This window comes from Camelina sativa, chromosome 5, assembly GCF_030686135.1.
Source record: "Camelina sativa cultivar CO46 ecotype springtype chromosome 5, ASM3068613v1".
Classification (NCBI taxonomy): Eukaryota; Viridiplantae; Streptophyta; class Magnoliopsida; order Brassicales; family Brassicaceae; genus Camelina; species Camelina sativa.
The window spans coordinates 40831289-40856589 of NC_141884.1; the positions used below are offsets into that span (position 1 = coordinate 40831289).

At 34.1% G+C, this 25301-nt stretch overlaps 3 protein-coding genes, 1 long non-coding RNA gene and 1 pseudogene across 12 annotated transcripts; 2 read left to right on the plus strand and 3 right to left on the minus strand.

Moving 5' to 3' along the window:
- The first annotated feature begins 1252 nt into the window (after nt 1-1252).
- LOC104788489 (dof zinc finger protein DOF3.7-like) lies at nt 1253-3878 on the plus strand. 6 transcript variants are annotated; one of them, XM_087452260.1, is made up of 4 exons: nt 1492-1832; nt 2477-2981; nt 3066-3437; nt 3683-3878. In XM_087452260.1, exons 1-3 carry the CDS (start codon nt 1809-1811, stop codon nt 3425-3427), a joined length of 891 nt encoding a protein of 296 aa, XP_087308386.1. In that variant the 5' UTR covers nt 1492-1808; the 3' UTR covers nt 3428-3437; nt 3683-3878. The 6 variants fall into 6 exon arrangements, with proteins under 6 accessions (XP_010512563.1, XP_010512558.1, XP_010512559.1 ...); XM_010514261.3 differs by having other exon boundaries at nt 1253-1832; nt 3066-3878; XM_010514257.3 differs by having other exon boundaries at nt 1490-1832; nt 2477-3437.
- Nucleotides 3879-5087: 1209 nt separating this feature from the next.
- On the minus strand, nt 5088-6697 carry LOC104788490 (uncharacterized). 3 transcript variants are annotated; one of them, XR_015558062.1, is made up of 6 exons: nt 6267-6697; nt 5801-5879; nt 5659-5724; nt 5405-5526; nt 5276-5331; nt 5088-5190 (listed from the first exon to the last, which is right to left on the minus strand). It is a non-coding gene; the product is annotated as an uncharacterized LOC104788490 (long non-coding RNA). The 3 variants fall into 3 exon arrangements; XR_015558064.1 differs by lacking the exon at nt 5801-5879 and having other exon boundaries at nt 6267-6605; XR_015558063.1 differs by lacking the exon at nt 5801-5879 and having other exon boundaries at nt 5909-6551.
- A 1891-nt stretch (nt 6698-8588) lies between these two features.
- Nucleotides 8589-10865, minus strand: LOC104788491 (serine/arginine-rich splicing factor RS31). Its single transcript, XM_010514262.3, has 6 exons — nt 10726-10865; nt 10493-10624; nt 9717-9829; nt 9391-9626; nt 9005-9298; nt 8589-8912 (listed from the first exon to the last, which is right to left on the minus strand). Exons 2-6 carry the CDS (start codon nt 10596-10598, stop codon nt 8882-8884), a joined length of 780 nt encoding a protein of 259 aa, XP_010512564.1. The 5' UTR covers nt 10599-10624; nt 10726-10865; the 3' UTR covers nt 8589-8881.
- Nucleotides 10866-11011: 146 nt separating this feature from the next.
- LOC104788492 (uncharacterized) lies at nt 11012-12537 on the plus strand. Its single transcript, XM_010514263.3, has 3 exons — nt 11012-11360; nt 11437-11872; nt 12117-12537. The coding sequence occupies exons 1-3, from the start codon at nt 11154-11156 to the stop codon at nt 12293-12295; spliced, it is 822 nt and encodes a 273-aa protein (XP_010512565.1). The 5' UTR covers nt 11012-11153; the 3' UTR covers nt 12296-12537.
- A 3999-nt stretch (nt 12538-16536) lies between these two features.
- On the minus strand, nt 16537-18695 carry LOC147945039 (cytochrome P450 78A9-like; annotated as a pseudogene). The gene is made up of 2 exons (XR_015558330.1): nt 17676-18695; nt 16537-17532 (listed from the first exon to the last, which is right to left on the minus strand). The product of XR_015558330.1 is annotated as a cytochrome P450 78A9-like (transcript).
- Between the last annotated feature and the right edge of the window lie 6606 nt (nt 18696-25301).

Genomic DNA, 25301 nt, shown 5'->3' on the forward strand with positions numbered 1-25301 from the left:
GGTCGTTCAAGACTGAATAAAACGGCAGACAAGGTAAAGCTAGAATAACAAAACGACACGAGAAGTGGAGATGATAGATTGGGGTAGGAAAAGACAGTTGTCAACATCTTAAAAAAAAACAACAGTCTCTTAGATTTCAAAAAAGCTAATCACGCCCCAAAACTGGGTTCCACCATCATCCTTTTTGTCGCTTCCTGTCGGTCCTCATCCTAATTCTTTTCCAACCCCTCATCTTTTGAATATATACATAAATAACCGTTTTACTTTCTTTTGTTAAGTGTTAGACCCAAAAATTCTAGAATTGTATCGATGTGAATGTAAGTACCGGCTAATATTTGTATGCTTAAGTAACTGGTACTGCTTAATTAAATTCCAAAATGGTCATCTGATTACATGAATGTGATTTTAATCATTCTTAGTACGTAAAGGAAGTTGCACGTTGGGTAATTAACGTTTTAATAACACGTGATTTTAATATCGTAAGGATGATTACCATTTATAAACGAAAAGCTATATATGTAAGATAAAATAAGTCGTGCAGTATTGTTTGTTTGAAAAGTTTCTTTGGTTTCTTATAATTGGCCTCGATTTTCAGTTTATGTGCTTTTACAAAGTTTTTATTTTAGTTATCTGATTAACGCGACATTTGTTGTGTAGCTTTGCCGATTTAAGAATAAATTCATATTAACTTTATGAAGCCATGTGTGGTGTAATGTATAGTGGTCCTTAAACGAAAAAAAAAAAAAAGCAGATCACAATTCAAATAAAGGGTGAAATTTTGGTGTACCTTTTTCTTCGTCGAAACAACATAATTAAAATAAGATAAAGCATTATTTGCGTCGGAAGAATACTCTATATTCCTGTAAATACAGTCAACATATATATTGTACTTTATATAAAGTTAGAAATTTTAAAAAATCATATATTTTATCGACCATATAATTAAGTCACAACTTTATCATAAATTAATCAGTAATTAGAATTTCAAGTTCGCCACCGAATTTCGTAACCTAATATACGGAATTATGAGATCTATATAAGGATCTTGAAATTGCCAAGGTAATAATATATATTGACGGATCGTAACCCAACATATAATATTAATTACAAAATGGGTGGGCGGGAATAGTATACAACTCATAATTCCACTCACATTTTGTATTATTATGATATGAAAATAAATCAACATGCATAAAATAATATAGTCATCTGTATATTACCGTATCATCTTTGAAAACATAATTTACACATTGGTTTAGTGACAGAATTCAGTCGCAAATCATGAAATGATGACAAGTGATTCAAACAAATTTTAAACACCACGATCACGATGCGTATAACACTGTAATAATTACTCTATACTGAAGAAGATAAAATCACTAGTCTATATATTGAGACAACCAATTCGTTAAATAGAGCAATCAATATTTTAGCCAGATATTATTTTTCCTTTAAAAATATATAAAAGAGGGACCAGAAAAGAACCAGAGAGGGAGGCCATGAGACATTATTATCACTAGTCAAAAACAACAAACCCTCCTTTTGCTTTTTTCATGTAAATTATTATTATATTTCAATTTTGCAGGTTTCTTCTCTTCTTCTTCTTCTTCTTCTTCTTCTTCTTCATCTTGGCTGCTTTCTTTCATCATCCATAAAGTGAAAGCTAACGCATAGAGAGTCATATCGTCCCAAAAAAAGCAAAAGTCCAAAAGAAAAACTATCTCCAAAAACATTCTCTCTTTGTTCTTTACTAGCTCTTTAGTTTCTCTTTTCTCTCTCTCTCTCTGCCTTTCTCTTTGTCGAAGCTCATGGATGCTACGAAGTGGACGCAGGTACGTAAAAAGGATCTCTCGTAATTGTTATATCCGTTTGTTTCTTCTCTCTAACTCTTACTTCTCTCTCTCTCTATCTCTCTCTCTTTCATTATATCTCTACTCCCATATACATGTTTGTGTATGCATGTATATGTATGAAGCAAGTTTTTGTTATGATGCATCTTGTGGTTTATATATACACAGTCTTATATCTAGATCATGTCTATATATGATGGGTTTTAATTTGGACTTTTACATATGAAAAATGCATGGGGAAGTTTCCGTTTGAAAATTTCCCAAGTTCTCGAATGGAGTTAAAGGACTTTTGTTCTTTATAAGTTCACCTTTTCATGTGATTAATTTTATAAATTCTGATAACTTATGGATAAAAAGGTATGATTTGTTAGTTACCTTTTGTTCTTGGTGCTCTGGTCATAACAATTTTTTCTTAAATTGTAATTTAATTAGTCTCCTTTTCTTGAATTATCTTTTCTTTTTCTAACGTACCAATTATTTTACCTTTTTAAAACCTAGTATATATATATATATATATGTATATTTATGTTCATTTGATCTCATGGCGAGATTCAAGACTCCGTTTTGCTTGTGGTCTATAGTTTTGGCATGGTTAGTGATTAATTAAGGTCTATCTTAATTTTTAGGGATTTCAAGAAATGATAAACGTAAAACCAATGGAGCAAATGATTTCTAACGTCACCAACAACAACACATCACAGCAACAGCCAACATTCATCGCCACTAACACAAGGCCAAACGCCACCGCATCCAACGGTGGTTCCGGGGGAAATAACAACAGCACGGCCACGGCGATGGAAACTAGAAAGGCGAGGCCACAAGAGAAAGTAAACTGTCCGAGATGCAACTCAACTAACACAAAGTTCTGTTATTACAACAACTACAGTCTCACGCAACCAAGATACTTCTGCAAAGGTTGTCGAAGGTATTGGACCGAAGGTGGCTCTCTCCGGAACGTCCCTGTCGGAGGTAGCTCAAGAAAAAACAAGAGATCCTCAACACATTTAGCTTCACCTTCCAATCCTAAGCTTCCAGATCTAAACCCACCGATTCTTTTCTCAAGCCAGATCCCTAATAAGTCAAAAGATCTCAGCTTGCTATCTTTCCCGGTCATGCAAGATCATCATCATGGTATGTCTCATTTTCTTCAAATGCCCAAGTTAGAGAACAACAATACTTCATCCTCAATCTATGCTTCATCATCTCCTGTCTCAGCTCTCGAGCTTCTAAGATCTAATGGAGTCTCTTCAAGAGGCATGAACACGTTCTTGCCTGGTCAAATGATGGATTCGAACTCAGTCCTTTACTCATCTTTAGGGTTTCCAACAATGCCTGATTACAAACAGAGTAATAATAACCTTTCATTCTCCATTGATCATCATCAAGGGATTGGGCATAACACCATCAACAATAACCAAAGAGCTCAAGATAATAATGATGATATGAATGTAGCAAGTAGGGCTTTGTTCCCTTTTCCAGACATGAAAGAGCTTTCAAGCACAACCCAAGAGAAGGGTCATGGTAATAATACATACTGGAGTGGAATGTTCAGTAATACAGGAGGATCTTCGTGGTGAAAAAAAAAAGGTTAAAAAGAGATCTTGAACTTATTAGCTTTCTTTCTCTTTTTCACTTTTTTACCTCCTTTTTTAATTATATTTTTTTACTTTGATGATCTTTTGTTTTTCTCACATGGGGTACTTTAGTTAAAGTTGTCAGAACTTAGTTTACAGATTGTCTTTTTATTCCTTTTTTCTGGGGTTTTTCCTTTTGTTTTAGTATTTCATAATTGGGTTGATGGTAATTTATATTTTTAGTGATCGATCATATAGGGTCTACGTTCATGAGGAGTGCCAAGGGATATGAGTAGGGTAGAAGAATAAGTGAATACGGGCTTCGTGTGTAATCAGTGAAATCTGTATTCATCATTTCTTCTATTTAATTTCGAGAAGTATTTGTGTAAACATATTCCGATCTATATTTTAAATTGTGTAAACCTAAAATTTTATACATTTTCTCCTTTGAGCATTTTCTGTATTTGCAGCTTTTAGACTTTTATATATTTACCATCCAATGTTGTCACTTGTCATTGTGAGTAACACCTAATATATTACTTATCACCGTTAAGAAGTGAATTGTTTTTACACAGGTTATAAACGGTATTAGTGGAGTCTGACAGAAACAAAAATTATGGTAGTATAGTTTAATGTTGATACCGACGGATTTCATAATTAGATAACTTACAGATGAATTACAAATTATATGGTGGTGTAATACAACAGTGTGACACAGTTCCAAATAGGCACACTAATTTGTTAGTGAATTATTCAGAAAAATTTATAGTTTGTTATTTCAGATAACTATTCTACTTAATTTAAACACACTTAATGTTTAAAACAGCACGGAAACACTAAAATAAAATCCCTACAACTAAAATTAAAATATAGTATTTAATTAACAAACTAATGTAGTTTATCAAACGTGCCAAATCTGTCAAAATATGAAAATAAAAAGATCCATAGAAAAATATGTGTATTCTTTATTTTCGCCAATAATTTTTACTTTTCTTTGTCAATTAGTAATTAATTAGAAATTAAACCATTTTCAGCCTAAAACTTATAGATGTTCATATTATATATGCAGATAAAAATAAAGATGATCGGAATCATTATCCACGTATAGTCATGATTATCAAATCCCAAAGCATCGCATTTTGGGGACACTAAGACCATCATTAGTAGAGTAACCCATTATAGTTACTCTCATATTAATTAATTATATAAATAATGTAGAGTAACCCATTATAGTTACTCTCATATTAATTAATTATATAAATAATCATAAATTAAGTAAAGCAATCCTAAAAGAACTTAAGCAAAATCACTCTATTATTAGAGAACCCAAAGAAGGTTGCTCAAGCATTTAAACAATAATTTTTTAATTTGAGTTTATTAATTATAAAACTTTAATTATTTAAAATAACAAAGCAATTATTTAATTTGTTATTATTACATAAAATAGAAAACAATAAAATTTTACAAACTTCAATTGATATGAGAAACTCGAAATTCAAAAAACCCAAAAGAAAGAAAGCTCTATTATTTTCATCAATCAAAGGTACAAAAGTAAAAGTTATTTTTGAGTTTGTATCATTCCTTCGTATGGCACTGAGGAGAATGAAGAAAAAACTCTTCACCAAGCACAATCTTCTTCACCTTCTTCTTGCAAGAAGTATACCCGAAACTATAGCTGTCCCTGCAACTACCATTGCCACTGATGATATTATCCTCTTTACCATAAAGACTGACTTGTCGCTCGGTATCTCCATTAGATCATTCATCTGCAGTTTCCATATGAAACGAAAATAAAGCACAATCCAAAATAAAATTAAGCTCCTTCATTCAGAGGTTGAAACAACATCAAACCGTTATAGATTGCTTCCAATTCTTCTTGATTCCATTGATATGCCCTTTCCCGATAACTGCCACAACCGAACTATGCTCACTTGCAACTCTCAGCAAAGAGGATGCCATGTATCTGCAAATTTCTTATACCAGGAGATAGTTTGGATGTGAAAAGTCGATGGAAGATCGTTAAATCTTATCTACTTGGAGCCAACACCATCTGAAGCCCAGTACCAACACATAGCTAAGAGAGCTGCAGGGTTATTTTTGAACTGAAAGAAAAAAGAAATTCATAAGCTATAGAATAAGTCATGGTTACTAAAACAAGCTGCAACAAGTAAAATTCTTCTTCAACAAAACAAGAAGTGGTAGTTCTAAAACAAGCTGCAACAAGTAAGACTTACTGAAGTTGTTCTAGTAGCCTCATCCATTATTTTGGCACCGGTAAGCATCTCTCTAATATTAATCCCCTATATGATGTCAATGCATTAACATACATAAAAGCAATGAGTGATCATACTAAGTTTAAGCTTATGTACTAATTACCTCTATCTCCACTATGAGAAACACGTAAAATACTAAGTCATGCTCGCCAATATCAAGACCAACCATCATATAAAACTGCCTGTGTAAACAACGGTATATAGTACACACCTTTGAGATAACAATCACTAAAGTCGTGGCAAGCTCTGCCCCAAGTTGTGCAACCAAGGACAGAGCAGCTAAAAGCCGATCCCCTGCATCTCAATCCAAGCTTTGCGATATTTTTTTCTTAATGATAACTAAACTCTTAAGACTAATCCCAAATTACAAAAAAACTTATCAAGACATCTAATACAAAGAGATTACAATATTAGTGAATGAAGCAGCTCACAGGAATTGAAACTTACGCAGATTCAATATCTTCTTTGTCTCTAATCCGTTTCATTACAGATCTCAATTCACTCATACCTCAATTACAACATTAACTTATTTTGAAAGATGTGGATAAATATATGAGAGTGTATTAAACCTGAGCTTGTTTCGTGGAAGCTATGGCTTGAAGGTCAACGCCAGCATGAGAGAAAGTGTTCCCATGAGACCACCAATGAAAGCTCCTTGGACACCGCTCATGGTTGAGACTACGGCGGCTTCCACTGGTATTGATTGTTTCGATAGCCAAGTCTTGAAACCAGTTTCTATTTCCTTGAATTTAACCTGGAACTGCTGAATTGGATTCTGCTGAGGTGAATCACTATGAGTTTTAGGGATTCCGTCGAGAGAGAGAAGAGAGAAGAGAGAAGAGAGAAGAGAGAAGATAGCGAAAGAAAGAAAAGAAAATGACAAAAAAATTTTTTTTTAAATTAAACCTGCAACCAACCAAAACATGCCACATAGCGTTACTTATGCCGTTCCTCAATTCCTTCCTGTAGTAACGTTTCTCTGCTTAATGGACTGAATGTTGGGGTTTTTAATTTTTTTTAGCCCCAAAAATAAGAGTAACTGGGAGAGAATTCCCCAGTAAAGATGCTCTAATATAAATATACTTATAGAGCTCCTTAGCTTTTTGACTTTTGTGCCCGTGCGTGAACGTAGCAATGTTTATCTTCTTTCATGTGAATATTTAGTTACTTGGAAAGGTGTTAAAATAATTTCTATGATTATATGTACAAACTAGCTAGATAATTTGTTATGAAAATTTACATTATAATTTGTAAACATTCCTTTTTAATCAAAAATATACTAGCTGGAACGAGAATTATTTTTGATTTTAAAAAGATAGTTTTCTAATCATTTTAAACTAAGAAGTTCTATTTTATTTTATATAGCAAGTATTACTGAAATTGCATAAAATAAAAGGTACAAAGGCTATGACGGCTAGTCATAAAGTTTTGAGAATTATTGAAGTTAAGTGAAGAGATTACAATAAAGTTTTCAAAATAAGAAGTTCAAGCATGGAATTATTACATGGCAACAATGAAGTATTTTAAGTCTAAGTGTATAAGTTAACCTGCCCCAACTAGAAGCCGTTTGTAACATTAATCACGTTAAGAGTTGTAGAATTTGTAGTATATGTACATCTGTAAATTTGGTCATACTATTAGTTAATCATCCATCATTTGTATTGTATATAATACTAATTAAATCTGATAAAGCAAACACCCACTAAGATTCGGGAGACGACGGCACGGTTTCCTTGAATTCTCGTTATTACCCGATTTACCGCAATGTCACATTCCACTCGACATTATTGTTTCCTTTCTTTAATATATAAATATACTGTAAGAATAATAATTAAACCATACCTTCACGGTTCATTCACCTAATCCGCTAATTAATCTTTCCAATCAGTTGGAAAAAATAATCTTTCAGTTGATTCATTCGAATAGTGTATATATAGTATACACAATTAACGTAAGTCATGCAATCTAGCTAGGTAACGACATACAATCGGCATATACTTTGAAGTAAATATTACACTTTTACCTTCTTCTTTTTTTTAATTCACGAATGCGATTGATGTTAGTTTACAATATTTGATTAAGTTTCCAAATAAAAAGTGTCTATTATTTAATAAACAAACATAAACTATGGTACGTACTGAATAGTAAATGTAATTATGTAAATACTGAGTATGAACACATGATGATTAGTAGCTGGCTTGAAATGCGGAAGTAGATGCCCACTTTATAGTGCCCGCCAACCAAACATGAAATTTTCATTGGAGTTTGTGTGTTGTGTTTTTGATTATTTAATTGCTGGACTATATTTGAATGATATTACTCTCTTTGTTCACCAATTTAATTATTCAAGATAAAATCAAACGCGATATTCTCCTAGTCTATAAGAAATCTAGATTTATCAGCGCGCATGGTCGCTTTATTCACAAAATAATTTAAGAAGAAAACAATAACGCAACGGATCGATGTCATGGAGTCAACTTCATTTATATAAATTAAACAATAAAGCTGTTGTTATCTTCAGGCCAAAGAAATCGAAGGAATAAAAAGGACTTATCTCATAAGAAAAAAAAATTAGTCAATATCATTATACTAATGGAAAAGTTATAAAGACGAATTACCTACAAACCGATTCTCAATCGCTTTTTTCCTTTTGCTTTTAAAATCATAAATTTCACATAATCTGTCTGTGCAACAAACAACGTCATCGCAGTGACTGAAGGACTCCTCATAAAGTTTTGGACCACTCGGCCCAGTTATCTCCCACCTGATGTAGTAGTGTACGCTGCCCTTTAAGTTCGATTATTGTTCAAACAAAGTATTTCCATGTGCATGCATATGACAATGGATTACTAAAGTTACATCAAACTAATTTATTTTCTGACGTCCTGTAGTTAGGCCAAGTAAAGAAGCCACTCCATTTAGAAAAATAATGACGAATCAAAAGAATTAGTACATGAACCAAGTACTAATCAACCAGATCGTCAGCGCAATCAAATTCAAGCAAGGCTTTCGGCTATCTCTGATAACATCTCCAACTCTAAAGGACTAATTAATAGTCACACATAGCAAAAGATGATAAGTCATAAAAAGTACTTTCAAACTCGTATCATGCAATTCAAAACATGACATAGCAACATCTACCCTTCTACTAACTGTCACAGACATTCTTGGTCGTACATCTTCTTCATGGTCTTCCTCTTGGGACTGGAGAGCGACTGTTCAATCAGAAAACATTATAGGGACATCAATGAGAGAGTTGTAGAGTAAAAAAGAGTAGGAAGCAAAAGCCATTGTTATTTTACTTTACCTTCTGTAACGGTCATAACCAGGACTCCTTTGTCTACCATAATCAGAACTCCTACGTCCATAATCTGGACTCCTGCGTCTTTCATAAGCTGCTGGACCTTTGTACCTGTCGTACTCTGGGCTTCGAGGAGGACGACCATAATCTGGACTTGGACGCCTACCATAATCAGGGCTTGGACGCCTACGGTACACAGGACTACGAGATCTTCTCGGGCTACGACCACCGCCATATCGATCATTTCTTTCATCACCACCCTTCGCATACTCCACAGTAACAACCCTATCCAATATTTCGCTGAGGAGCAAAGGGGGGTTTTTTGGGTGAGGCAAACATATTGGATGTTTAGCAGAAAAAAAAAAGTAACAAGAGAAAAGTGTTGTTATTACCTTTTATTAGTAGCTTCAAGGGCTTTTGTGGCATCTTCTTGTGTTTCAAACTGAACGAATGAGAAGTTGCGTCTGATACGCACATTAACGACCTTACCATAGGGCTCAAAGTGCTTTTCAATGTCGTGCTCTTTTGTTCTTATGGGATCAAAGTTAATGACAAACAGTGTATTCGTAGCCCTAGGCTTCTGATATAAACCAGCCTTGCTATCACCACGAGACCTGGTACGTTCACCCTAGAAAACCGGAATAAACTTAAGCAGTATTCCTTAAAGTCTATGAGACAAAGTGAAAGCTTCAAATCAAAAGCATTAAAAAAAGAATACCTTTGCCCACTCGACTGATAACCTGCGTTTCTCATATCCAAAAGGAAAATTGTCAAGCTTGCGAATTGCGTCTTCAGCATCACGTTCATCCTCAAAGTACACAAAAGCAAATCCTGCAACCAAAAGTAAAAAAAAAACACAAAGAATCACAAAATGCAACACAAATAGTGACAATCCTCCAGTCCATTAACCTGCAAATGCTATAAAGATAAGCCAATAAGAGCAAATCTTGTTTCCCCCCCCTAGAAAATAACTAAATAGATATACAACACCTGCATATATGAAGGCTGGTTGTACATGATGAGACGTAGAGTCGTTCCATGATGTAGTAGAAAAATCAAGATTTGTAGCATAACAAAGGACAAAAAACACCAATTTTCAAAAACAATTCTGAGTGTAGGAGTTCAGATAAGGCCAATGGCATGAGCAAAGGCATGATGGATTCAATAGACTTCCATCTGAAGTCATCGATGATTGGTATAGACAAGACAAATTCCAAAGAATCATCCAAGATTGGTAGGCACAACATGATAAAGGCAGGCATGAAAACGTAGAAATTGTATATTGCAGGAAGAAGTAGAAGAAGAAGAAGAAGAGTGGCAATTTCTTGTTCCTTTTGAAGAAATGTTCCTGCGACCAAATAAACACTCAATACAAAGGCTCCTCTACTCCATTAAAACCCCTAGCACACTAAATCTTCATAACAAGTATACACTAAACCTGAAAACAAATCCTAGAATCAGAGTCACCGGCGCAGAAATTAGAAGACACTATACCAGTTTTCATGTCAACTCGGTCGACTCTCCCATACTTTCCGAACAATTTCTCCAATTCCGACTGGCGAGTTTCGTACTCGAAATTCCCGACGAACACTGGCTTCATCTTTTCACCCTAAATCCGCAAAAGTCCTAACGAAAGATACAATAACATGAAAATTAGAAAGAGATAGTCGAGATGAGAAGGTAGATCGATAAGAGCAAGTAGAATCATCGGAGAATTTTTTTTTTACCTTGGAAGAAGCAAACCCTAGACGACGACGACGACGACGACACTCGGCGAAGAAAAAGCAGAGTCTCTTGGTTGACTTAAAAACCCCCCAACATGCTATCAGGGTTAAATTCGGAAATTCAAAAATTTATAATGGGCCTTATTTACCCAGATGGATGATGTATCTCGTTTTAAAATAAAGAGAACATCCAGAATATTAGAAAGCCCAACTGAATTTTCGTAGGCCCGTTATATATAAGTAATTTTTGTGTAAGTATTTGTCAACACACTGTTACAAAAACATGTGAAATTGATGTGGTGTCCAGTTTTCTGACACGTGGAGCGTCCACAGAGTTCTCTTATCTGTTTTGTTTTTGCGGTCCTTGTTACTTGGCTCTTTTGCAATATCTCTCTTGTCTCAAGTTCGCGAGAGAGAGAGACAGAGAGAGTATGGCGACCACACTTCATTGTCTCTCCGCACTTCATCTTCCTCCTCGCTCCCAGTACCCTAAAACCCTAAACTCTCTCAAACCAATCACCAAATCACAACCATGCAAAATCCAAGAACTACCTTCGAGTCCCGACGCTCTCCAACTCCTTAAATCTTCATCTCTCCCTCTCGCAGTTATCGCATTGCCTTTCTTCCTCGATCCACAGGTAAGTTTCAATATCTTTTTCCCCAGTAGTAGTAGTTTCACATTATAACAAAAGCAACCCTCTGGTTTTAAAAAAGGATGCGGCAGCAGTTGGAGGAGAGTTTGGGATTTTGGAAGGGAGATCATTTGCGTTGATACACCCAATCGTGATGGGAGGTTTGTTCGCGTACACTCTATGGGTTGGTTACTTAGGTTGGCAATGGAGACGTGTACGCACGATACAGACTGAGATTAGTGATCTCAAGAAACAGCTTAAACCAACTCCTGTTTCTCCTGATGGATCCACAGCCGTTGATTCTTCTTCTTCGTCTCCTCCTTCTGAGACTGAGCTTCAGATCAAACGGCTGACGGAAGAGAGGAAAGAGTTGGTCAAAGGGTCTTATAGAGACAAACACTTTGACGCTGGCTCTGTTTTGTTAGGCTTTGGTGTTTTGGAATCTGTCTTTGGTGGACTTAACACTTATCTTCGTACCGGTAAACTCTTCCCCGGTCCTCATCTTTATGCCGGTGCAGGTACCTTAACCAAATCTCTCTTTTTTATATTTTTTCACATTCTGTGACTGATAGTACTGAAAAAAATTGTATGATCTTGGAATATGCATAGAAAGGTTGCAATCCGGTTTTGGTGTTCGGTTTGATGTGGTTTAAGTTTTGGATTTTAGTTATATTGTTTCATTTCAATAGTATCGTTTATATTTGTTTAGTATGTGTATAAAAGTGGTGAAATTTTGAGTTGATGGGTCGGTGGTGGTGGCAGGAATAACGGTGCTATGGGCTGCGGCGGCAGCATTGGTGCCGGCGATGCAAAAAGGGAACGAGACGGCGAGGAGTCTACACATAGCGTTGAATACAGTGAATGTTCTTCTTTTCATTTGGCAGATCCCAACAGGTTTTGATATCGTTCTTAAGGTCTTTGAGTTCACTAAATGGCCATAGATCCCATATTTTGGGGGATGTGTTATTATTATGAGTCTTGACTCAATTCTATATGCAACTTTTTTTTTGGTTGAGGTTTGTAAATGATGAATTGTAAAAATCATGCAAATTATAGAGTGTGAATGTTAGAATAATGGTGGGATATGGTTCAGTAATACTCTTCCTTTCACATGGCACTGTTTCAAAGTTTTTGTAATGATTTTAATGTACAAGGAATCTAGTCATTTGGTTCATGTTGAAAAGATTATTTTCATTATTTTCGTTTAAAATGACTTCTACTGATTTTGCTTTTAATCTGGTTATATAATTAGTAGAAGTCATTTTGAACGAAAATAATGAGATTGGGAATTGTCATGGTCGAATTTGTGAAATCCAAAATTCGTGTTTTGCTTATTAAGTTTGGCATCAACTATATTCACTCCAAAACTTCTCAAAATTCGGTTTTATATTGTCAAATCAGGAAATCCAATACAGCAAGAAAAGAAATGTTAAGCCTCGTTGAACTGCAATGAACAAATAAAGAGTATGTATGTCTACCAATTATATATCAACATACAAATAAATAAATAAAATGCTTCAATATAGCTACAACAATTGATGATACTAGTCGTGAATTGTGGTTTTCAAAGCTGCATCTGATACCTTCCTGTTCACAATGTTTTATTTTTTCTTTTCTTGTAATTATGTCATAACACGACGACGCCTATAAATATAAAACGACCCTAAGCTATACCTAAATCCAACATAATTGCTTTTAATCTTTATCATTTATCAAATCAAATAGCATAATTCACAAAAATCAAGTAATGTCGAACCGTCGATCAGGTCGTTCCTGGTACCGTCTCTCTAGCATCGTTCGACCCACAGCATACTCATCACGCGACCCATCCTCTCCCAACTACGTCAGCGAACCACCACTGTCTCCGACTGCTTCACCCTCACCTCCTCCGCCACCAAGATCTCCACCAAAGGTAGTCCGAGAGGCTAAACCGAGTCCAGTTCTATCGCCACGGCCGTCTATAAACTACGAATCACCTAAGCGAAGGCACGAACGCGAGACCACTAGTCAGAAAATACTTAAATTTTCAGACAATACAAACCTCGTGCATGGACCAAAAAAGGAACAACAACGCGAAGATAAACCGTCCCTGGCTGCTCCACATTCACCTCCTCCACCGCCTAGATCTCCACCAAATGAAGTCAGAGAGACTAAACCAAGTCCGGGTTTATTGTCAAGGTCTATAAAACATGAACCACCTAAGGAACAAGAACAACAATCCTCGTACATGGACCAAACAAGGAACAACAACAACAACAACAACAACACGATGATGTCTCCGGCTGCTCAACCTTCACATCCGCCGCCTCAGGTGATGTCCCCGCCATTACGTCCTCCGTCGCCAGAGGAAATCCAAGAGGCTAAACCGACTCTGTTTACGTCGTCTCCTCCCTTAAATCACGAACCACCTAAACCTAGGCAGGAAAGCAAGACCACTCATCAGAAAAGCATACTTACATTATCGGAGAAAACAGACATCGTACACGGACCAAAGGAAACGTTACTTCCTGAGTCTGATGATGACGTCATAATGGGCACACAAAGCGTCATAACTATTTCAGGTGAAAACAAAGGAGCTGTGATGGAGATCCTACGGTCGCCGAACAAGACACGTGGACCATTTTTATTTAATAACGACGCCAAGAAAAGTGCGGAGGAAAAGTCAATATCAAAGTCAAAGTCAAAGTCAAAGTCAAAGAACCAAAACAATAATGGTGAAAGTCGTTTCGTGAACAGTAATGTTCAGATCATAAACGGCTCAGTCGTTTACAACTCGTCGGAGATTCATCATGATCCCGGCGTTCATCTTAGCCTTTGCCGGAAACCTAGCTCCGGCAATGGTTTTATAAACAAGGACCATGGAAATGGCTACACCAGCTCAATCAACTAAATAATGAACAAATACTAAATTAAATAATTTAAACGGTGATTACTATTGAAAATAAGCTATGATTGTGTCAAATAATACTGGGCTTTAATATTTACTTCTTAATGTTTTATCAGTTTGATCTAAAACTTTGTAAATAAATGTGATAGTGTTTACGTAACTACGTTGATGGCCTAGACTGTTTATCAACTCTCGTTCAAGCCCAATATATGTTTATACACATATTGTAAGTCGGTTTTTTTATATACCTGGACTCAAAGCAAACAAAATTGTCATACAAGATTAGTTTTGGTCTAGGAATACGTATATGGGCACTATAGTTTTTACGATCACTTTTATTAATTGAGAAACATACATGACATCATTGTGAAGACCTCTCTCAGCAACCAGTGAAGATGCTTCGACCATAAAAAGTTTCTTTATAGATACTTTGTCTACGTTTAAGATCTCTCTACATTGTATATACGATTAGACCACAATTTTTTCAAATCTTGTCATATTTTGTTCTTTCTTAATGCTTATGTGCCTGCTTCTCACTGGATCAAAAATATCACCAGCCTTTAATAATTCATGTGTCACAATCTTTGTAATATATAAATATAAATTCTGTAACTCTTATGATAATTATTTTATGTTCGACCACACACTTTGAAAGTGTTTCAGTCAAATATCTTCCCTTAATAAACAAAATCATATTGCACATTTTTTGTTCTTTTTCAGATTAAGTATAGTCGTAATTAGTGGTTGTAGTGTTTGATGTTGATAAATTAACTATGTGACCAAAATCAAATAATAGATTAGGGGTTTCCATCTTGATATATGTCTAAAATCTATTCTCTTATAAGATGTTTAGTAGATTTGGGCATGTTATAAAAGCATGCCGGTCCGTCCTATAAATTAAGTTACCGTAAATTAAGTTGAATTTATTACATTGAATTTGGTTGTTTAGTTATATAGAGTGAACGCTGACCACTCTATATCCTACTATATTAATTGAGAAGTACAAATATGAAACTAACCTAAAAATGTGTAAAAAATTACATTCAATTGCCATTAGAAAAATTTAATATAGCTTAATTAATTAATTTCAATAAATATAATTAACTAAAAAATTAAAAACACTCACAGATCAAATATTAAAAAATCTAAAAAAATAATAACAAAATTTTTCTCTCTCTCTAATAAAATATGGACGAAATTAGTAAATATTTTTTTTAAAAAATATAAACCAATCAGAATTTTAAAAACTAAAATTTTATATACAAGTATACAATATAATTACTATTTATTTTATATTTTTACAATATAATTAGTTTTAATAACTAAATTCGAAGATTTTGTTAAGATTTAAAATTATGATTCTCCTATCATCTTTATTTTATTTTATTTACAAATTGCTTGGAATTTTCATATGATACTTATGATTAATAAAATGCATAATTTTTTTATTTTCTCACAATTATAATATTAAAATTACTATTTTATATTTCACAAAATATGATGCAAATACAACAAACAAATAATATAAAACTGTAATAATTCACCAAAAATAAAATATTATACTATTCTAAAATAATTAGTATTCAAATAGACTAATGATTTACAGAAAAATTAAAAATAATTATAATTTCAAACAAAATAACTTTTTTAAAAAATTATAATTTTTAAAAAAAATGTTGAACCGTGCTTTAAGCACGGGATATCTCCTAGTATAAATTAAAAAGGAAATAAATCATATATAGAGTACTTTTTTAGGTAAATAGATACACAAGTTATATAGTTTTTTGTAATGTGACAAGACAAATAGAATTTTGATTGGTTGTTACGCATAAAAGAAAGATATAGAGTGGACAGGGACAGGGTATGTCAAATCTGCAACTTTTATAAAGACAAATCTTTTATAAATTTTAGTTGGGGCAAAAAAATGTGAAAACAGCTCCTTCGATTCATTCGGCAAAATTCTTAACAAACATTTATTTTTGTTAACATTGTCGGTCGATTTTTTGAATATTTAAGGTTACATGGGATTTGAATTTCCCGTATATATTTTTTGTATGTAAGAATTTACTTTTGGTATGATGAATTGGTATAATGTAATATCACTGTTATTTTTCTTGTTAATATAGGTATATTATAATTACGATTACGTATTTTTGGTATTATGATCAGGCCGGATGAAAGGATGATAATAATACTCCACATTATAACAATTAAGTTTTTAGATAATACTATCGAAACGAGGAAATGAAGTATTATGATATAAAACCACAATGCAAAAGGAAAATGAGAAGAAAATATAATAACCAAGTAGTATTATTAAGCAATAATATTAACTTTTCTTTGTAACAATAATGCTTTAATCATATTTACAACATATCACTCCTCACACCACCAAACACTTCACGTATCAAGATGTTTTTTTTTTTTTTTTTTTTTAAGTAATACGTATCAAGATGTTAGTTTAAGTATAAAACTTCATAACCATTCTTTTCTTTTCTTTTCTTTTTGATATGTTTTACCTTTTATTTTATTTGTATCTTTTATTTTTATTTTATTTGTATGCTTCACCTTGTTTGTTCTTTTTTCTTTTTTCTTTTTTTTTTGCCTCACACTAATTTCTTCACTTTAGTAACCAGTGTATCTGTGTATAATCTTGAAGGATCACACGCTAAAACTGCGCCTGGGGCGTAATTTAGCAGCAAGAGGATTAGCCATCTCACACGAGAGCCTCAGTTTCTCGGACAGGTCAACGGTCTTTTCATCGGACGGTGGTCGCCATTCAAACTCGTGCAAAAGCGTCGCAGTCCAAAACGTCACGGTGGCCAAACCAAGATTCTTCCCTGGACAGATCCGACGACCCGACCCGAACGGTGCAAGCCTCAAATCCGAACCAAGAACCGAGAACTCAACCTCGCCTTCCTTGGCTACAAACCTCTCGGGTTTAAACTCCAAGGGACTCTCCCACACCTGTGGATCGCGTGCTATAGCCCACATGTTCACCATCGCGGTGGTCCCCGCCGGAACACGGTGACCGTCGATGGTCGTATCTGTGATTGCTAAACGGGACCATGAGAGTAATGGACCTGGCGGGTGAAGCCTCAAGACTTCTTTCACCACAGCCGTTAGATACACCAAAGACGCCACGTCAGACTCTTCGACAGCTCTTGATCTCCCCACGATCTGATCAAGCTCTCTGTGGACCGTCGATTGAACATCTGGATGAAGGACCATCCTAGCAAGAATCCACTCGATCAGAACAGCCACCGTGTCAGTTCCTCTGAATATCATCTCCTATTAAAAAAAAAAAAAACCCACAAATTGCAAATACTTTAGTTCCATCCATCGTACAGTATTACTTAAAATGGCATATTAAATTATCCGAAACCTAAATAAAAATGTTTTCTTGTAAGAAAAGCCACGTCACGTGTACATACCCAAAGAACGGCGATCATGTCGGGGTCGGATAATTTATCCGGACCATCGAGAGAGAGCAATACGTCAACGAAGTCACTAGGCGAGTCACGAGCCTGAGCACGGTGGTCAGAGATAATCCGGTTCACGAAACGGTTTACTTTCGGTACGAGAGTTGAGCATCTAGACCGGATACGTTGAGGATCAAGTTCTGAGAGCCACGGGAGATGATCGGTCCAGTTTAGTTTTCCGAGTAGATCATAACCTTCGTCAACCAATTCACTAAGCTCCCTGACTTCTTCATGCTCGTGCTCAAGCTCGTATTCTTTACCGAAAACAGAGCACATCATGTTGTTAAGTGATGCCGTTTTGATCAAGTCACGTGCAAAACAGAGACCTTCGGTATTACTCTGTTTCGCGAGACACGTTGTGATCTGATTCGCGATCACGCTTCTTTGCTTTTCGGAGCGTTTGATCTGTTTCGGGCTGGTTAGACGCGATCTTTCTCAAGGTTCGCCAGTAAACGCCGTAAGGTGCGAAACCGATAGCTCGGTTAAACATGAGGGAATAAGCTGATTCTTTAACCGGACGGTCAGCAAAAACAGAACTGTTGAGAATCTCTTTAGCTACATCAGGGTTGCAAGTTACGATCATGCGAGTTTCTCCCAAGCTAAACGCCATTAACCTTTTGGCTCCGAACTTCTCTGCCGTTGCGGCTATGCAACGGTGAGCAAGAGTGTTTGACATGAGAGACATGCTTCCGATAAAAGGTAAGCCTCTTGGTCCAGGGATCACCTTGGTTTGGTGGCGGCGATGGGAGAAGTATTTTCCCCATGCGGGTCCTCCGGGATGAGACCAGTAGAAGAGAGAGACGGCGAGACAAGCAAGGGAGGCTACGATAAGAGAGAGAGCGAGATTGGTTTGAGTAAGGAGGCTACATTTGGACAAGAGGGCTAAAAGTAAGCTACTGGTGTCGAGCTCAGTGGCCATTGAAACAGAGGAAAAAGAGAGAGAGATGGGGAGAGAAAGGAGAGTGTCTTTATTTGCTGTGGGGTTTATAAGATGAAACGGTGCCTTCAGGTATTTATACAGAACAAAAAGTTAGAATCCTCTCTTGTTAATTTTTAAAAAAATAATTATAAACTTAAAATTTAATATGTGAAGTGACCTTAGTGCAGTGGCCAAAGGTAAGTCCTTAATGCACAAGGCACCATCACACCAGGGATCGAATCCCACTCCTTACGAATGTAGGGATTAGGCTAATGGGCCGGCCTGTTGTGACCCAATGGTTGACAAAAAAAAAAAAAAAACTTAAAATTTAATATTTGAAGGGGAATGTTGTATTTTATGCTAAATAATAATACTCTTTTGTGTGTACTTCATTCTTTTTTACTCTTAATTGTACTTTCTATTTGATTTTATGGGCAAGTTTTCGTTTGCTTGCTCACTTGAAATATATATACTATACATAAAATTTGAATTTGGAAGTCTGTTTTATCATTTGATTTTTTTCATATTAGCTACAGAAATGCTAAATATTGTATTTATGTGTTTTCAAGAACCGCTATTTTGATTTATTTTCAGATGTAAAAGACAATAATAATAATAATTAATATATGCAACGTATATTGATGATAATGTATCAAATCTTTGTTTAATTAAAGTTTACCGAAAATGTTGTATTTGATTATGATAAATATTTTATTTGATTAAACATAAACCAAATTTATTTAGGATATTTTTTTATAGAAAAGCGAGTCCTTTCAGCCACAAGAAAAAAAGTTGATTAAATGCAATGAATTAATAGGCTCTTTTATTCACCAATCTATTAGACAAATACACATCAAATATAAAAGTGCAAAATTTTAAAGTGATTAAGATTTCACACCACTTACAAAACTTATCCTTTAATAAAACAAAAGGTATGCTCGGGGTTTTTTTCGTCTTCCTCTTCTATATGTAAGATGGATTTTGACTGTGAAACGAATCTTCGTTTCGAGAAATTATTGACAAAATCAGTTACAAATTTAAAAACGTAATATCGAGAGGTGTAAATTGCAATGACAGTAATGCATATAGTAATTAACTTAACTTCTCGTGGCCGTTAAATAAAACTGATGAAACTTGATAGACCCACTCAGAGTGAATTCATTGTATTTGTTAGCTTACTTACGTACCTTGTGTAAATTATATATATCCATATTTCGTATAGTTTTCTAAAAAATTCCATTTTTACAGTTTTTAGCGTCATAGTTTTGTTATGGAATTAATTTCAAGTGAGTGTGCTGTCAAAAACAACTTTTACTTTTTTTACTTACAATGCATATCTAAATACGCAACTCTCGGTGCAAGTTAATATATATATTCGATCATAGCATACGACATCAAGTTTTAATATTTGGTACTTGATGATTTTTTCTATAAGAACAACAATAATATAATCTGTATGTTGCACGGTTGCAGTACTATATATTTATTCATTTACCAACAGTAATCATCTTGAACATTTAAGAATAATATCTTCCATGATCGTAACGTTTTTATGCATTATAAAACCTTTTCTTTCGTAATATGAAGTGTATACTTTTATTGATGTTAATTAATCTATTAAATATGTCACCAAAAAGAAACAATAAAGTGTAAATGTAGAAGACAAATCATAACCGTTGTTGAGTTGCGTCGTTGGCAAATGAGATATAACGGCTACTAGCGCCGCCAATGCCATGCGCTAGGGATGTGTAAAATGGCAGGTTAAGTTAGGGCGCGTGACACTAACGCTTTGTATAATCCTTTGGACGACGTTGTAATCGAAGAGAGCTCTCTTAAATTATTTATGTAATTGTTGGCCCAAAAAAAAGAAAAATATAATATTATGTAATTATATAAATTCCTTTGTGAGACTGCTCGATAATCGATTTATATCATAGAAGTCAACTGTTCAGAGGATTTTTAGAAGATACTAAGCATATAACGTTATAATAATATACAGAGAATTCATATATATACAAAGTTCAAGTCGAATGTAACTAAATCAACATTTAACTGCTCTTGATCAAGGTTTATGAATATAAAATCAACTATCTTATTATAATTCGTTATATATATATATATAGTTCGAATTAAGTATACTATTCCAAGAGCTTAATCATTTCAAGTTATCAACGAACTTGTTGACCCTTTCAACCTATTTTTCTTATCGAAGACGTGGGGGGCAATCAAGGACTTGAACAATGGTTTGTCCGCATTATTATATGAACTAAGAAATAATATTATTTTAAACGACCAAATTGTATTCTCTAATCACTCCAAACAAATCAATAGAAAACATTATAACTCTGTCATCTGAATTTAGCATAGGTTTATCTAGGACTGGTCTTCTAATTAATATATATATATATATACACTCAATTACCAATGGTCCAATACATTGTCACATTTCCGAATTCCGACATCCTAAATATAGTTACAAGACTATAATTAAACACTACATAAAATAAAACTGAAATGTCATTTTTCGTCAAGTTAGTTTCTCGTATTTCATAAACCGATGGTCAGACCATATCCGCTAATTGTGCTAAAATTCGAATTAATAGCATGGGTCTCTTTGATTATATTCAAAAACTAGTAGAAAGCGACATTTAATCAAGTGTAGAAATTGAAAAAGAACTACTATATTTTAGTATATTCCTATATTCAGAGAAAGATTCCATATTAAATAGTTTTGTGAATGAAGATTCTAATTTGTTATTCATAGCTTGAATTCAAAAAAAAAAAAAAAAACAAATAATGTTATTTACATGTATATATTTATTAATTTCAACAAATTGCGATTTAATTAAATGTCCAACAGACACCAAACAGAAAACAAATGGTTAATATAGTTATATAGAGATTAACAAATAAATAAATAAATTTATTTAATAAAGATTAAAGAACAATGTAATTGACCTTTAGGTAAGGGCTTAGGACACAAATATACCTTGACGTTCTTTTTCGGCAACAAATAGATTATGTGGATTTCATTGTCGGTTTGAGATATGGTGTGGTGGGGGTGGTGCGATGCACACAACTGCACTTCCTAAACTTTAGCCGTTGGATCTCGTTTCCTATATCAATAATCACACGAACATTCGCTTATTAATTAGCCACGTGCTAGATTCATGCGAAACGTCCCACGAGCTTGATCGTCGTGGTTCTTGGCTTCTTGCAGTAGGTGGGTCAATTTAAAAATGCGCACTTGGCGTGTCTTCTTCGAAAGTGTTTATTACCAAGATACCCAAACTCTATGATAGAAGGATTCGACCCATGACAACTTGAGGGAGGGGCATAAATGTCTAGTTAGGAATCAGACAAGTCACATGACTCGTATCCACCTGGTCCCCGTAATTTGGTTCGTTGTAACTGTTAAGTAAGTACTTGTCAATGCTTTTTATCAGCGGTCAGGATTTCCTGATCGTAGTATGAGATGTGCCTAACCATTGATCTAGTTAACAAGTACTAAGACTTTGAATGGTTGTACAGTATGGTGTAGACCGAATAATGCATATCACTATTTTGGTATGCAAAATATTGGACTGTAGTATGGAGAAAATTAATATGAAATTTATAATGGTATGAAGCTTTTAAGGAGTGGAATGAAAACTGCAAACTAACCGTGAATTTACATTGGTATGGAGTTATATGATTAGATGCATACTAGTATGGAGATTTTTAGTATGCAACAATGCATACTGATATACAATGATAAATGGTAAATTAAATGTGGACTAATCCAATTTTAGTCCGGTCCGGAGCAGACTATACAACCATTCAAAGCCTAAGTTTTTTTCATCTATTTTTGTCTTGTGAAAAACAGAATCAACATTGATATATTTAATATGGACTATATCAGCTACGACCAGTTTAAGAGTAACATAAATAATTTGTTCTCGATCGTCCATGTTCGATCGGATATATCATCACATTCCGAATGAGCAAGTTGCATTATCAATAGACAAAATTTTAGTAGACATAGTAAATGCATGGAAGCTAGTCAAGAAAAAGTGAAATTGTACTAATCAGGTGAGGCCAGAAGGATAGAAAATAAAGTTTGCAACTTGCCACCCTATTAACAAATATGATTCATAATTAGAAAATATTGAGAGAACATGGTTTCTTCTAGGTGATATCTACGAGCAAAATTTGGTAATTCTATATAATTAATTACCATAAACTAATATGGAAATATATGGACAAAATTACATTTTAAACGAACGTGTTCTGTCATTCTCTAAAAACGGGAAGACATTATAACAATTGTCTGAAATTTGTCATTTGATGACTATGATAAGTCATATTATTACTTATTAGGGGGCTGCGGCACATCTGTTTATCGAGAACTTAACGTTACATGATAAATAATGTATGTTCGTTGCCCTATTAGAAGGGGCAAATTCTTATAACATGTTGTTTTCTGTTTAGTTAAATTCATCTTCGGTCTGGACCATTATTTAGTATATGCAAGTGTGCCACCATTTGTTATAATCACATCTATGTTAAGGTAGATTAATATTGGTTCATGTTGATTACAAAACTACCACTATAAATCGAGGGGTTTTAAATATATATATTGTAGATAGAATAGATACCATAATAACTCATCATAAATTGATTAAGACACTATAGCATAAAAGATGCAGAAGAAGCAAAAATTATAATCCAACTGGTGATGGTGGTGGGTACGCTATATAGTTTACAAATATGTATAGTGATCCATTTTACAAAAGGTGACGACTAAAATCTACGAGCAATTTGCACTGATACCTTAATCCGTTGGTAGATATGATTACATAATCATATGATTAGGATATTAATTAAACTATTTAAACCATGAACCATGCTTTTCAAAGAGTAATTTAACTTTAATTTTTATTTATTTCATATGGTACCTCAGTGGACCGTCGTAGCTAGGTACACAGCATCCTTGTACTTTAGAAAGTTGGATATAGCCTATATATACTTTTGCATAGATTAATATTAATTGCCAATCGATTTGCCCAATTTATGTGGGAATACTATATCCGTATATCCTAGATTTATCGAATAATCTGTTGATTTGATTTTACTTTGCCGGTCAAAAAAAATTAAAATCTAGTACTTTTTGATAACTGATTTAGGGTGCATGTATTCCCTTAAGACCATACTTATCTATAACCCATGTTTAAATACACGCGCACCGTACAATTCAACAGATCATTGATTTTCGTAACATATGACCGACTTAAAATGTCTATTGACTACTCTTAACGACAAATAAGAGAAGAATGAGAAATACGTACTGAAGAATACTGCAAATGAAAATTTCATAATTAATGGAGTATTATTTTTTGTTCACGCATTAATTATTACCTCAATCTCAATGAGCATATATATATATTCGATGACCTAACCCACTTTTGCTTATTAGCTTGAATGATAATATATTCGATTCTCTATATGAATGTTAATCAATAATCAAAGATATTTTTAATCGCTTTATTTCCATTGTGTGTGTGTGTGTGTGTGTGTGTGTGTGAGATATAATTGGTCAACACTCAGAAAGGTTCTGCAATAGTTCCAAAATACTTATTTATATTATGAGAGAATATATGGAAGTCTACACTTGTTCAGATGTTTATGGATCACATTAATTCTTATGTTGCCACTATTATGATGTGAAGTTTTGACTTGACGAAACAAATAATCCATAATATAATGTTTCGCTAAACTTATTAGTGAAAGATGAAATATATAGAGTTAGAGCATTTTTTAGATTTTCATTTTTATTTATCTTAAGCTAAAAAACTGTATATAAATACCACTAATTTGATTTAGCTTCACATATAAAACAACTATATGTAAAATTTTAAGTTAAGTAAGAAAAAATGATATCGAAGTTGTTATATTTAGTCAAAAAAAAATAACAAACATTTGCTAAAATTGATATAATTCATTTGTTTTCATTAAGCTAGTTCCATCACTTTTTTTTATAAACTAATATTGTGGATCGTATCTATTATTGTGTGATCACCTTTTTCTTGAATTGTTTGTTGACTGTTTGTCTACCTTTATATATAGAGATATATAGTATATAGGTCAACTTCTTGAGGCAAGTACTGGAGGAAGTTGACATTCCCATTTGCAAATCGAGATGTACACTGTATAGAGGTTGTGTATAGAACGAGAAGTTAAGAGTCCACAGTTCCACTCCTAAGTCACATGCTTTTTAGGTTCAGATTCGGTCTCTGCGTGAAGATATGAAGATTGATTCTGAATTTTTGATAAATGTGGTTATAAGTCAAACGCATAGTGCGATACTGCCATAGGCGCAACTTATACACAAGTAAGTATGTGTGGCTCTCCTTATATCCCAAGCAACTGCATGTAACTGTTTGCACATATTATTGACATATGTCTTCAACAAATTCATCACTGATTATAAGACAAGAGAGATTTACATACAATCGAAATCTACAAATGTCGACATACTATCGAACTTCACTATAGTTTAGACAAGACCACCAGTGATGACATATGTATGTATTATAAGTTACAATATAATATATTTTTCGCGGGTTATGACAATATTTAATACCGAGTCATACATATTCGGGGGCTATGAAAATTAAGTT

What these genes read in the sequence shown, in the direction of transcription:
- LOC104788489 (XM_010514256.3), top strand. Translation starts at nt 1,809, where the DNA reads ATGGATGCTACGAAGTGGACGCAG. An exon ending in ATGCTACGAAGTGGACGCAG is followed by an intron (nt 1,833 to 2,476) that starts GTACGTAAAAAG and finishes CTTAATTTTTAG; the next exon opens with GGATTTCAAGAAATGATAAA.
- LOC104788491 (XM_010514262.3), bottom strand. Translation starts at nt 10,598, where the DNA reads ATGAAGCCAGTGTTCGTCGGGAATTTCGAGTACGAAACTCGCCAGTCG. An exon ending in CTTGAAGCTACTAATAAAAG is followed by an intron (nt 9,299 to 9,390) that starts GTAATAACAACA and finishes TTTGCTCCTCAG; the next exon opens with CGAAATATTGGATAGGGTTG. An exon ending in GGTTATGACCGTTACAGAAG is followed by an intron (nt 8,913 to 9,004) that starts GTAAAGTAAAAT and finishes CTGATTGAACAG; the next exon opens with TCGCTCTCCAGTCCCAAGAG.
- LOC104788492 (XM_010514263.3), top strand. Translation starts at nt 11,154, where the DNA reads ATGGCGACCACACTTCATTGTCTCTCCGCACTTCATCTTCCTCCTCGC. An exon ending in CTTTCTTCCTCGATCCACAG is followed by an intron (nt 11,361 to 11,436) that starts GTAAGTTTCAAT and finishes GTTTTAAAAAAG; the next exon opens with GATGCGGCAGCAGTTGGAGG. An exon ending in TCATCTTTATGCCGGTGCAG is followed by an intron (nt 11,873 to 12,116) that starts GTACCTTAACCA and finishes TGGTGGTGGCAG; the next exon opens with GAATAACGGTGCTATGGGCT.